The sequence below is a fragment of the Pteropus medius genome, unplaced genomic scaffold (genome assembly GCF_902729225.1).
Source record: "Pteropus medius unplaced genomic scaffold, Ma_sr-lr_union100, whole genome shotgun sequence".
Classification (NCBI taxonomy): domain Eukaryota; kingdom Metazoa; phylum Chordata; class Mammalia; order Chiroptera; family Pteropodidae; genus Pteropus; species Pteropus medius.
In genome coordinates, this window is record NW_024347791.1 from 5,321,614 (window position 1) to 5,334,007 (window position 12,394).

The 12,394-nt window shown below is 44.4% G+C and overlaps 1 protein-coding gene across 2 annotated transcripts in view; it reads right to left on the bottom strand.

Moving 5' to 3' along the window:
• Positions 1-12,394, bottom strand: part of RFX4 (regulatory factor X4) — a 136,832-nt gene that overhangs the window by 85,284 nt on the left and 39,154 nt on the right. For both annotated transcript variants that reach the window (XM_039877868.1, XM_039877867.1), the window contains exons 3-4: positions 11,893-11,953; positions 1,457-1,580 (exon numbers count right to left, since the gene is read on the bottom strand). In XM_039877868.1, the coding sequence (XP_039733802.1) occupies positions 1,457-1,522 (66 nt within the window). In that variant the 5' untranslated portion in view covers positions 1,523-1,580; positions 11,893-11,953. The remainder of the gene's footprint in view (positions 1-1,456; positions 1,581-11,892; positions 11,954-12,394) is intronic.

The window sequence follows — 12,394 nt, forward strand, 5'->3', positions numbered from 1 at the left end:
CCCCCTGAAGAAGGGAGGTGTTAATTCCTGCTTCGCTTCACGGCTGGGAGGGTGGAAGCTCAGAGAGGTTACGTGAGAAGCCCAGGAGAGCTAGGGCTCTCGGTCTTCTGGTTCACCCCACCTGGACCTCCATCTTAGAGGCCTTATCTGTGGCCGCTTCAAGGGAATGTGTAGATGCGAGTGAACGTTCCAGGACCACAGACCCATGACAGAGCTCCGGGATCCCACGCCTTCCTGGTGTGCCTTTCCTTCTCTCACCTGAGGGGCTCAGGGTCCCCCTCCCTGGTCTGTGAGCCCCTCTACAGCAGGATCCACACTGGGTTTCCTTCTGGGTCTCTGCTGCCGAACACACGGCCCATCTCAACTAACACCGATGGACCGAAGAAATGAATGAATGCAACGGCAAAGGCAGCTTCTCCACTGACTTTTTATAAAAAAAATAATTTTCACTTTGGAGCAATGGTGTTAACGCATCACAACAACATTTTCCCCTTTCTGTGTGGCCAATTCTCAGCCACTCCATTTTGGACTCTCCAGGGGGTTGGCTCAGGCCTGACACCACCCTTTTTTTTTTTCTGGATGATGATTTATCTGTCAGGGATCTGACAAGGGAATTCCTAAAACTTACACACTGACCTCTTCCTGCCATTTTACTCCTTGCTGTCTCTGCACTCTGAAAACCTGTAAGGAAGAGCGTAGCCTGCCTATGATGTGTTAGCAGACGCGGTAAAAACTATACAACGGAAAGAGAGGCGAACGAAAGGAGAAAGAATTTAGATGTACTGACTCGGATTAAATTGGGTCTTTGGAGGTGTAAAAATCTGGATTTTGATCTATCACGTAAACAAAAGATCAGTCTTAAAGTGCTCCGACAGCTTTCCTTGGCCTGTTAAATATGAATGATCAGCGACGACAATTTTTTGTAGACACAGCCCTAAGTGTGGAATATATTTTTAGCATAAGGTGGACAGAGGACAGTCAGGCCTACAGGGACACGACAGACACCCCCACTCCCAGCAGGACTCCCAGACATCTAAGCCAACGATGCCAGGCCGTTTCCTAGCTTCTCTAAGGCTTTCGCATTATGAAGACAGGCAGTCTGCCTGTCCTAGGCTCACTGACACACACGTAACACACTTGTGAGTTCAATATTTGCCTCTCAGAGGAAAGAAGTTACTTTCTGCCAATTAAGTACTGAGGAAATTCAAGTTAGACATTCGCTTTTTCCTTTTTAACCTGTCTGAACTGTTCGAAGTTTTTAACACGTTGGTTTTGTTTTGGTGTTCCTTTGTTAACAAGTGTTTGAACTTTTTACAGTGAAGTATTCTAGAAAAGTTTCCAAATGTTTACTTTGGTAATTAAAAAAACAACAACAACAAGTAACACGATTAAAAACCGTGCATACATTACTTAAAGGCGGGAAAATTAGGAATACGCTTGGTCAGGCTGGACTCACCTTTCCAAAGCTGGCAGCGTTGACGGGCTGAGTGTCGTTCTTCTCGCAGAAATCCAGGTAATGCATGTAGAGGGCACTTCGAGGAATGCAGACCCCTTCTGCAATCTCATAGTTCTCCTCCAGCCTGGGGAAATAAATGTCTAATGAGCAACCTCAGCAAGAGGGCATGTTCTTTCTAGACTTCCTTCAGAGCTGGGCGGACTTCGGTAATAACTCTCTCCCCACAGCTGGGGAAGGCGAGGCCCAGGGGGACAAAGCAACACGCCCCAAGGTCATGATGGAGTGAGCAGGTTAGCAGGATCAGACTCCTGGTCCCTGTCGGTATGATCTGAGGTCGCTTTTTCAGCCCAAATTCTCAGTCCCTCTCCCCTGTGCTGTCATTGGCCTCGCTACATTCTGGGTGGATTGTGTTCCCCCAAACTCCAAAAATAATACGGTGTCTTACAGGTGCCCTGCTCAGCCAAGCTTTGAACTGCATGCTCCTTCATGTAACCATTTCGAACAGGTGTCAAAATCTTAGAGAGCTTCCTGGCTAACAATAGCAGTGATGGGGATGGCCTGGGAAAGCAAACGCCCCAGAAGAGGTTGCCAGCTGGACAGTCACTAACCTGCTGATTGAAGGGAGGTTTCCTCCCCACAGTGGGGAGCCGAACCTCCCGGTCTCTTTAGGATCGCCATCTCTGCTGTGCTAGGATTATGCGATTCTCTACCGATGACCTTCTTAATGAGAATAGGTTAGGGGTTCAGGGTAAGGAAGTTCTACTTGGGTTTAAATCCCAGCCTTATCACCTGCTGGCTTGGTGACCTTGGGCAAGTTACTTAACCTCAGGCCTCAGTTTCCCTTGGAGGTGATGACTGTAACTGCCCCATAAGGTTGTTGTGGTGATCGGATATAATGTGTGACATGTGCCAGCAGGCTGAGTACTTAGTAAATGCTGGACCTCATTATCATATATTTTTCCTCTCCATAAAACATTTCTGGGCTCCTATATGTCTAGAATGTGCAACAGATAGTGGGTAAAAGTAAAAGTAAACTAGATAGAGTTTATCTTTTTTTCCCTCTTTAACCTAAACACCACCAGAATGTAGGCATCCAAAAGACCTCTGCCTATTTTGTCACAGACACACGAGAAGGTTAAACACGTCTTCTAAATGAACTACTGGGACACATGACAATTGGGGGATTCTGTTTGGGCTCTGATGCCTTCAGAGCCTGGGGCACACACTGTCCAAAAAACTCACCAACAGAAAATATTTCTCCTTTGATCGTGAATTGGATTTTAGGAAACGACCCAAAGTAATTTGGAACCAAATCTGAGGGATAAAGTGACTGGAACAACCCTTTCCTCCCAAACATTTTTTTTTTTTTGCGGGGGGAGGCAGGGGTGGAGAAAAATAAGGCATGATTCTAGAGCTATGAAATAAGTGTCCCTGAGTGGCTTCTAACTTCCCCTGAGGGCACTGGCCAAGGAAGTGGTCCAGCGCTGTCGTAACCGAAGTGGAATGAGGACGCGGCCTCCTGAGGAGCCCACTTCAAAGGGCAGCGGTCATTTGGCTCATCCCGACATGCGGTCGAAAGAAAACCAGTTCGATCGTTCGCATTCACGCCCCACAGATGGATACAACCCTAGAGATGCTCAGATCGACGCAAAGGCTGGGTCCCGAACGGTCCCAGGTCATCTCATCCACCGCCCTCCCTCTTCTGGGAAGGGGAACATTGAGTAACTCTTGACATTTTTAGAAGTGTTTTAAGAAATACTTGATGCAATCAGTTCTAGGCAAATTAATTCCTTGAGGCCGGGCTGGTGTCTGAGTCACTTCTGCACCCTCGAAGTCCAGTATATTCCTTAGTACACGGCAGGTACTCAATAAATGCCTGATGAATATATTGTTTCAGTCATCTGTTCATTCAACAAATAGTTATTGCTCTCTTACCACCTGCCAGGTGCTGCGGATACCACAGTGGACAAGACAGACCTTGCTTGCATATGGAGAACAGATGAATGGTGGACGGATGGATAAAGACACAGGTAATCTTTACTTTAACAAATACTTATTGGGTGCCAGGCAGCATTCCAAACATTAAGTAAACAAAGGTCCTGTCCTGAAAAGGCTGCCACTCTAGTATACGTGTCCCCAGCATCACAACTCGGAACGCTGAATGTGTTCCCTGGAGGGAAATGGTTTCACATAGAGATTAGGTTTCACAGGACTGTCCTAAGCGTCAGGTCTGGCGTGAATGGGAATCAGCCTTCTAGCTTAGCCTGGATCCCTAAATGCCATCCGCAGTATTGTTTCTCCAAAAAAGTGAGTAGAGAGGTCTAAATAAGCATCCACACAAACCTGTAGGGGCCATCTGAACAAGGCAGCTTTCACAGACTGGGGTCGCACAGACATGCTTTGTTGAGCCTGAACAGTGTTGGCCCAACTTTTAAAATTCAGGACATTTCACATTAGAATCTGGATTTCTGGCTTCTTGTGAAAAGGCTGAGATCTGGCAACACTGGGCCCATCTTCCCGTATGACAACAATTGCCAGAGCTACATGTGCCCCCTCGCATTGGCCAAAGTCCTCACTCCGCCCTATTTTTCTTACACCCAGTCTCTTTTCTGTTCCTTGTCTGGCTCCTGTAGGCTCTTGTGTTGACATAAGCCAGGATCTATGCCCTATTTTCCAGTCTAATCAGGGAAGAGTAATGCACAGAACTAAGAATATTTAAGTACTACAAACTGCTGACCATAGATAGGTGCAGTCGAAGGTGAGAAAACAGAGATTAGTCTCATGAGAGCAGATGATTCAGGGTTCATGGATGAATTGGGATGGCCACTTTGTAACAACAACAACAGCCAACATCTGTTGAGCTCTCACCAGGTGCCAGGCACTAGGTATCTCATTCCATCTCATTTGATCCTCACGATAACTCTATGAGGTAGGTATGATACTCATGTTTTAGATGAGGAAACCGAGGCTCTCAGAGTGGAACCCATTTGCCCATGGCCATGCAGCCAGCTAGTAAATGGGAGAGTTTGTCTCACTCGGTCCCACTGTAGTAATCTCCACAGGAGAGGGACAGGATCCCCAGCGAGGATTAGAGACAAATGTGGCATGTGCTTTGGATGATGAAGACATTCGTCTAAGTGGAGACGGGGCCTTGTAGAAGACTATCTAAAAGGAAAGAACAATGGGAGACGGGGCATAGAGCATATTTAAATGCCCACTGGAGAATATGGCCTGGCAGAAGAGTTTAGCGACCCCTGAAGTTGAAGAGTGAACTACGAAAGTGTTTAATTTTCGGAAGGCAACAGCATGATACTCAGAGAACTGAAAAAATAAAGGCTCGGAGGCTGGAAGACCCTCGTGTTTCTGGGATGCTGTAGGAATAATAACGATGCCACCAATAACAACAGTAACTAACATTAATTTAAAACTTAATATGCTCTATTTGCCAGCAATGGATTGAGTACAAAAGAATATTTTTTAAAAATCCAAGTTTCATAGGTTTCATCTTAGACTAGTGAGAGTTCCATTAAGCAATTTCCTTAAAGAGCTTTGACTGCAGTTCTTCGGACTGCTGTGGAACATTTTCCAGGTTAAAGCAGACACGTGAACAATTTGGGCAGCCAGAACTGGGTGCGTGACAAGCTGCGAGGCGGGGGAGAGTATCCCTTTTTGCTTATCTTTGCTAATACTTCCTAAAATTAATTTTGGCCAGAAAAACCCAGGGGCACATTTAACAAACATGTATTTCAAACCATTCAGAATTCATCTTATAAAAGGCAAATGATCCTGTAAAATGATAGGGAGACAGTTAAGTTTTTTTTTTTTTTTTTTTTTTTAAGCATGAGAGTGGCATGATCAAATTAATTCTCTGGAAAGGTCACTCTGGCACCTCTATAGTGAGTGGACTAGTGAAGCCTGGCACATAGTGGCTGAATAATTAGTATTTGTTGAATGAACAAATGAATGAACGAAATGAGACCAGTTAGGAGCAATTAAAATAGTCCAGGCAAGAAATGATGATGGAGCATGAATTGAAGGGCTGGCCATGAGGGCAGAGCTTATAACATTGGGGTATAGATCTCCGGTCTCCCGATGTGAGAAGGGTAGGAGCAACCCAGGCAAGTTCTCGGGTTCCTAACTGGGTTGAACGGGGGCTCAAACATTAATCTCCAAGATTAAAAGACACCAAAGTGAGTTCTAGAGGTAAATAACGCTTCCAAATGTGGTGTGGAAGAGCCCAGGCTCCCAGGTAAATTCCTGGCTCCCCCACTCATTAGTTACACGAGCCCCCTGTGCCTCAGTTTCTATTTGCCGTACTTGTGGCTTGTTTGCTCATTCAATCTGTCCGAGAGATTGGGGTTAGAGTACAAGATCAAAGTTAAAATACGTTTCAATCCATTTCATAAAATACAACAAACTGTTTGAATTGAATGGGTGTAAGTCACAGATCACGCAGACTGAGCTAATGAAGCCGTTACCTGCCAAAGGTCAGCTGCCTTCTAAATAACTACTTTTCTACCCATGTTTTTGTTCCTCTTACCGGAGCTGCTTCACCTTAAGGTATCAAGGTGGCTTATGACTATGAAGCATTGTAATAAGCGCCGGGGACGAACAGATGTAATTGGCCTTAGGGGCAACCTTGATGCTCGATGAGTTTCTACAGGAATATAGTATCATGACACCTTTCCCCAAACCACATCACAAAATCCAGAGGGCCCGTAGGTGTGCTCAAGTTGCTAATTGGAATGTCCACTTCCCTGACCAAGGCACGGCAGAGAGAAAGGCAGTTAATTACTTCTCTTCATATCTGACAAAATTTCCCCTTTTCCTCCTCACTTTTAGAGGACATCATTAGTCTGACATGGTGAACAATACTCCATTATACCTGGATATTTTTAATGATCACAAAGAAATTCCCCACTTCTTCCATTTTCTGATGTTCTATTCAAAGACTCCATCATATTTGAATTGAGCCTATCCTATTATGGAGAGATAATGAACTCGGTCTACTGGCCAACATGAGTCATTATCTGCAGTGTACATTTTTAAAAGATCGCCTCACGAGGTTTCGGCATGCAGCATCCAAGGGCGCAAGGAGGAAGCTTTGTATTAGCACTTTATAATGAAGAGCAAATGTTTCAGACCCAGAATAATTATTCCCCCCATTCTCATTTTAAACCTGGTTTCTTATATGTACACATGGGCTTTCTGTTCAAAGTCTCCACTTCTCGGGTCCTTGCACACATGTCTAAAACAGAAAAATTTTTTTCTTCTATTTTACCAAAAGGCTACAGGATTTTTTTTTAAAAACTTTGCTGAACAGAATAACTTGTTACTGAGGTTGTCAGAGACACCATTTGCTACCCCAAACCCATCCCTCTCCATCTTCTCTTTCCATCTGTTCCCTGTCTCTACGTTACAGGTAGGGCTACAAAGGACATCTTCATCTGTGCCTCCTGGCACTCCAGTGGGAGTGTTTCTCCATGTCGCTAGCAAGAAGCAGAATTGCTGGATGTACATATGATGATGTTCCTAGGATTACAAAATTGCCCACTCAAATAGCTTTGCCATTTTAAAACGTCTTAACCACAGCACAAAATCCCCCCTTTTTTAAAGTAGGAACCTAGCTCCACAACACAGCACCTCGCTCTGAGACATTTACACTCTCGTGTTGTTCCGCTCACCTATCCTTTCTCCATCTGTCGCTGAGGGTCCTGGCAGGACACGATCGCACCTTGACATTATCCAGCACCTCTGGTTGCTTTCAGAGCTAAAAATGTTCAGCTTCCCTTTCTGGAACTCACATTATGAAAGTAAATAATGTTACGTCACCATTGAAAAAGGGCTCAAGTCAGAAATGGCTGCAAAACATCAGGTATTGGTTACACCCCATGGGTCTGGTCTAGGAGCCATGACCTTGTCTAAAATTTCAGTGGACTTCTTTGGAACAGTACTAAGCCCAATCGTCTACCTCTGGCCTCCAAGAACATTTAAAAGAGAAACACTAATTTACTTTGTTCCATATTAATTTGGAATATTGAAAACCCATCAACCACCCAAGGCCTCATTTCTATTTTTTTTTTTTTCTAAAGAAAAGAAAATGCCGCCAAGAAAGTGACAATTTGGTCTTCTACCCTCTTACTTTGGCGAAGGGCCTCGTCACCTCCGTAAATTGCTGCAGAGGAAAGTGGGTCCACCCTGACAGCACATGAGGTGCTGGGAGTGACACAGACAAGGGAGGTGTGTGAGAGGGTGGGGCCGAGCAGGGGGACATGTGCTGGCAGCAAGTAGGCCAGGATTGGGGAACAGGCTGCTTTCCATTCCAAAATCCTCTGCATGAATAGAGGTTATTGTGCGGCCAAGATTCCAGCAGCGCTCACCATCCCCAGCGGGTTGGGCTTCACTAACCCTCGTGACCGAGGATGCTGGAGAGTGTTTGGCAGAAGGCGTTTGACAATATTTGCCTGTTTTCTGCTGGGAGCTGCCTCCGGATCACGTGGCCTTGATTATTTTAGGCTGCTTGGCAGCTGTATTATTTGTTCTTAGAGCCGGGACGGTCTCTAAGGCAGTGGGAAGGCTCAGGGCAAGGTGAGGGGAAGGTGGTGAAGCAAATGGCTCCTAACCCAATTCCAAAAACAAGCCACATGTCCCAGGAGAGGTCAGCACTGTCAGGCAGTGGCTGCCTCGGTGGTGAGGCCAGTGTCCTTTCCTCAACATCCTGAGGGGCTGCACATGGCCACTGGAGAGAGGGGACAACGTGAAGGGTGTAAATGCCTCAGAGAATGAGATGCCATATTGTGGAGTTAGGTTCCTATTTTTTTTTTTTTTTTTTTTTAATCACTAAGCTGCCGGTAGAGACATAAAATTGTAAAGCCATTGGAGTGGGCGAGTTTGCAATCCACTAACATGCACCTAGCACTTCCACTCACTGATACCCGTCCAGGAGAAACACTTCAGCAGGTATGCAAGGGGGACATAGGAAGATGTTCTTTGGGGCCCTACCTGTGATGGCAAAGATGAGATTTGGACACAACAAGAGAGAAACAGCGAAATAAATTCTGCTGCTGTCTTACGTGGATCACTGCATAGCAGTCACAGTGGGCTGGTTCTTTATGGACTAATGTGGGTTTAGCTTCGGGACATTGCACTGAGAAGGAAAGCAAATGGATTGTTATCGTGTGCCACGCTGTATGACAATATTTTTAGTGTTGTATGTCTGCATTCTTTATAAAAAGGAGAAAGTACTAAATAAAAAGTCAGAGTTCAGAAACTCTTATCAGTGCATATGCGTATAAATGCATAGGCAAAGGACAGCACATAGTCACCAGAACATACATACGTGTACACACACAAACACACAGAGTTCTCACTGGTATCAGAGTTGCTTTAGAGGAAGAAGCAAGGAATTACATGAAGGAAAGAATTCAGCCTTATCTGTAATGTTTTTGTTTTTAATAAGGAGATGTATTGTGTAAATAAAAATGTGTATCCATTCCATTTATTTGTACCTTGCCTTTTCCTAAAAAGCTAACAAAATTTTAAAGAGGAAGGAAATTAAACAAAGGAAAGAGATTGAAAAGTATGTAAACGTTAAATTTAGCTCTGAACTCCCTGGCGGCCAGAGCAAAGAAGGACCTATTATAAATTATGTCACTTTCTCTCTAAAATGGAGAGTATATCCAGTTCCTTTTGAGAGATAGTTTTGCTTTTTTTGTTTGTTTGTTTTTTACTGGAACTATAGCCTAAAAGAATTTACTCATGTGGAATTTTATATAAGTCACATGTCCTCCACCATCGTTTTAAGTATGACTGTTCCTATTTAAGTTTAAAGAAATGTCCTACTTTTCTTCCCTGCTGTTTAAAGACCCTCTCCCCATCACTCCTCGCCCACCTCACCTGTATTGCTCTTGACCTTGCTCGCCATGTTCCAACCACATAGGCCGCTTTCTTGATCAAGCTCAGCCTGCTCCCACCCTGGAGAGAGTCCTTGAACAAGCTCAGCCTGCTCCCACCCTGGAGAGAGTAATGGATGCTGTGGTGTGTGTCCAGGTCACCCTTCAAGACTGAGGTTGGTTCCTGGGGGGTAGTCCTCAGCAGAACATACCCTCCCTGAGGGCAGCCTACATCTGGTGATGGACAAGGTGGGGGAAGAAAGGCCTGTATCCGTTGCCTTATTTCTAGTCATCTCTGGAGGGCCATCTCAGCTTCAGAACTGCTGCGTGAATGTGGAAGCCTCATCCGCCCCTATTCTTGGTCTAGCTTATCCATCACTGCATTCCCAGAGCCTAGAACAGACCTAGTAAATAGGAGGTGCTCAGCAAACATTTTTTTACTTAGTTAATGACTGAAATTCTATCTTAAAAATAAATGGAATTGAAGGACAATTTGATGTTTCAACAACTTGATGCCTCTGGATAAGACTATAGTTAACATATTTTCAAATCTGATTTGGCCTCAAAAGCTGATATATCATTAAAAAAAAGAATCCATTGTGTAACTTTGTAAATTGGAGGATTAAATTTCTTCTGAAATGATCTATGTGATCCTTTATTTAGAAAAACAGATATTTTGTATAGAATTAGGTATAGTAGAACTACTGACTGCATATGTCAGGGAGAGAGGCTCTGCTCCACATGTCCTTGTGGGACTCAGAAGGACAGGATATGCTGAGCTGGCGATGGCTGGTAATGTTTACTGAGCACCTGCTCTACGCCACACACCATTCGAGCCCTTTGTACACATTTGCTCATTTCCTCTTCGTGACCGCCCTGTGAGGTAGACGCCACTGCTACCCTCACTTTATAGGTAAGTCAAGTGAGGCACAGAGAGGTTAAAGACCTCGCTCGAGGTTACGCAGCTGGAAAGCAGCAGGGCTGGGAGTTCATTCCTGGCAGTCTGACTTAAGAGACTGCACTGTCTACAGCCTCGCTGTTGCCAGGCAGATGTCAGAGAATCATTGAAAAACAGGCAATGAACAAGGTGATTTTCTTCCAGTCCCTTTCAAATTTTTTATTGTGAAATGTACAACATGTTCAGGTTATTAAAGCAGGAATGTCTGTTGATTCCTTGCATTTCTAGAAACTCCCACTCAAACTCCTTAATGTTGATGCCTCATTTGATGTCCTGGCATTATGGGAATTTGTGTGGCCATAATTTGGAGGGAAGTGTGCAAGGGGAGATTTGACCAGGGAAGTAGAGTAGATTTTTAAATAAAACAAAAAGCAGCAAATGCAATGAGACGAAGAATGTAGGGACAGACAGATGGAAACAGGCCAAAGGGCTGGAAATGGAGCTCCTGAAAACCACCTTTGCTATCCTTGAAGCAAAATGAGTTGGCTGTTGAGACTCTTATTAGACAAGATTGAGTTACACTCCTGAATAATTTCTCCCAGTGCTGTTTCCCTCTCACCTGTGGCTGGATTAGGCTAGAGAATCTAATATGATTTGCTCAGTAAAGCCCATCTGCTTCCTTTTCTGATCTGTTCTCTCTCTTCCACTCTTCCAGATTTTCCTCTTCCTTTCTTCCAAAGCATGGGCTTTCCAGTTAAAGAGACCCAGCCAGGTTCCTGCCTCTGCAGCTTCCTGGCTGTGTGTTCGTGTATTCGGGCAAAAGACTTGACCGTCTAAGCCTTACTTTCCTCATCTGTAAAATGGGCACAGCCATGCCAGCTTCCCAGAACTGCGAAGATGAAATGAGGCATGCGTGCAAAGTGCCTAGCGGGGAGGCTAGCGCAGAACCGATTTGAGTCTCCTTCCCCTCCCCACTTCTCTTTCCCTCCAGGTTTGCTGGGCTGCAGGGCCGGGGGAATCATAACCCTTAATTGACAAGATCCTCTGAGGGGTGAACCTCAGGCACTGACAGCTCTGGTGTTCACAGCTACAACATAATTTCTAAGTCAGGCTCTTAGAGGAGAATTTACCTGTAATTATCAAACATGAGTGCAACCCATTCAACGACATCATTAAATATTACATCAAGTCCAGGAATTCTAAATATTGAAGAGAAAGCCACTCTAGTAGATAATTCTTATTCATGTTATTAGTGTTCGAATAATTGTGGTCGCAAGTAATTTGTTAATTCATTAAGGGCTCATTGGTAGAGGTGAACAGCCCCGTTGCCCTAACTTTAATAACTGGAGGAACAGATTCCATTAAAATCAATTAATAGCAACCATGTGGAATCTAATCCTTGCCAGTGTTTTGATGATGGGGAAAAAAAATCTACACCAAAATAAAATAAATATGAAAATTCAAATCTCCAAGCTAGATCCAAGTCGAGCACTTTACATATACCTGCTACTTAAATTGATTGCAGATAGGATGTCAGGTCATCGTGACAATGTCGAAATAGCCAAGCGATATGCTGTCCGACCGGTGGAAAGATACAGCTATAGGGCCATCGCATCAAGAGAGAACTTGCTAAAGACGGAACTTACCATTGCAGAGTAGCAGGAGTGGAGTGGGGCTTGGATGCTCTATTATTTTCTTTTTCCTCATCTGTTAAAGGAAAGAAAAAGGAGCTAACTTCAGCAGGAAAAAGGAAAATGCCTTCCAGCTCTCCCAAGTTTCAGAACACTACGTGTCCCTCAAATGCGGATACTCTGACAGCGATGACGTTTTGGCTTTTCCAACATGTTAGATTTATACTTTAATACCAAAAAAAAGGGGGGGGGATGTACTTTTACAGAAAACTTACATCAATTTGTGTTTTCATTTGACATAATATGTTACAGCTTGAAGAGCTCTCTCTCTTCACGACAGCATGGCTGGACTCACCCAACTTGCTATTTTCCCATCTGAAGGTGGATATTTGACTCTACAGTTTTGACATAAAGAACATGCTGACCTCACTCCCCATTTGTTCCTTGTAACGCCAATGGACCAGTTAGTGTGGAGTAGGGAGACTTTAAGTGTTCAAAAGAATCAGGTCAGCAATGC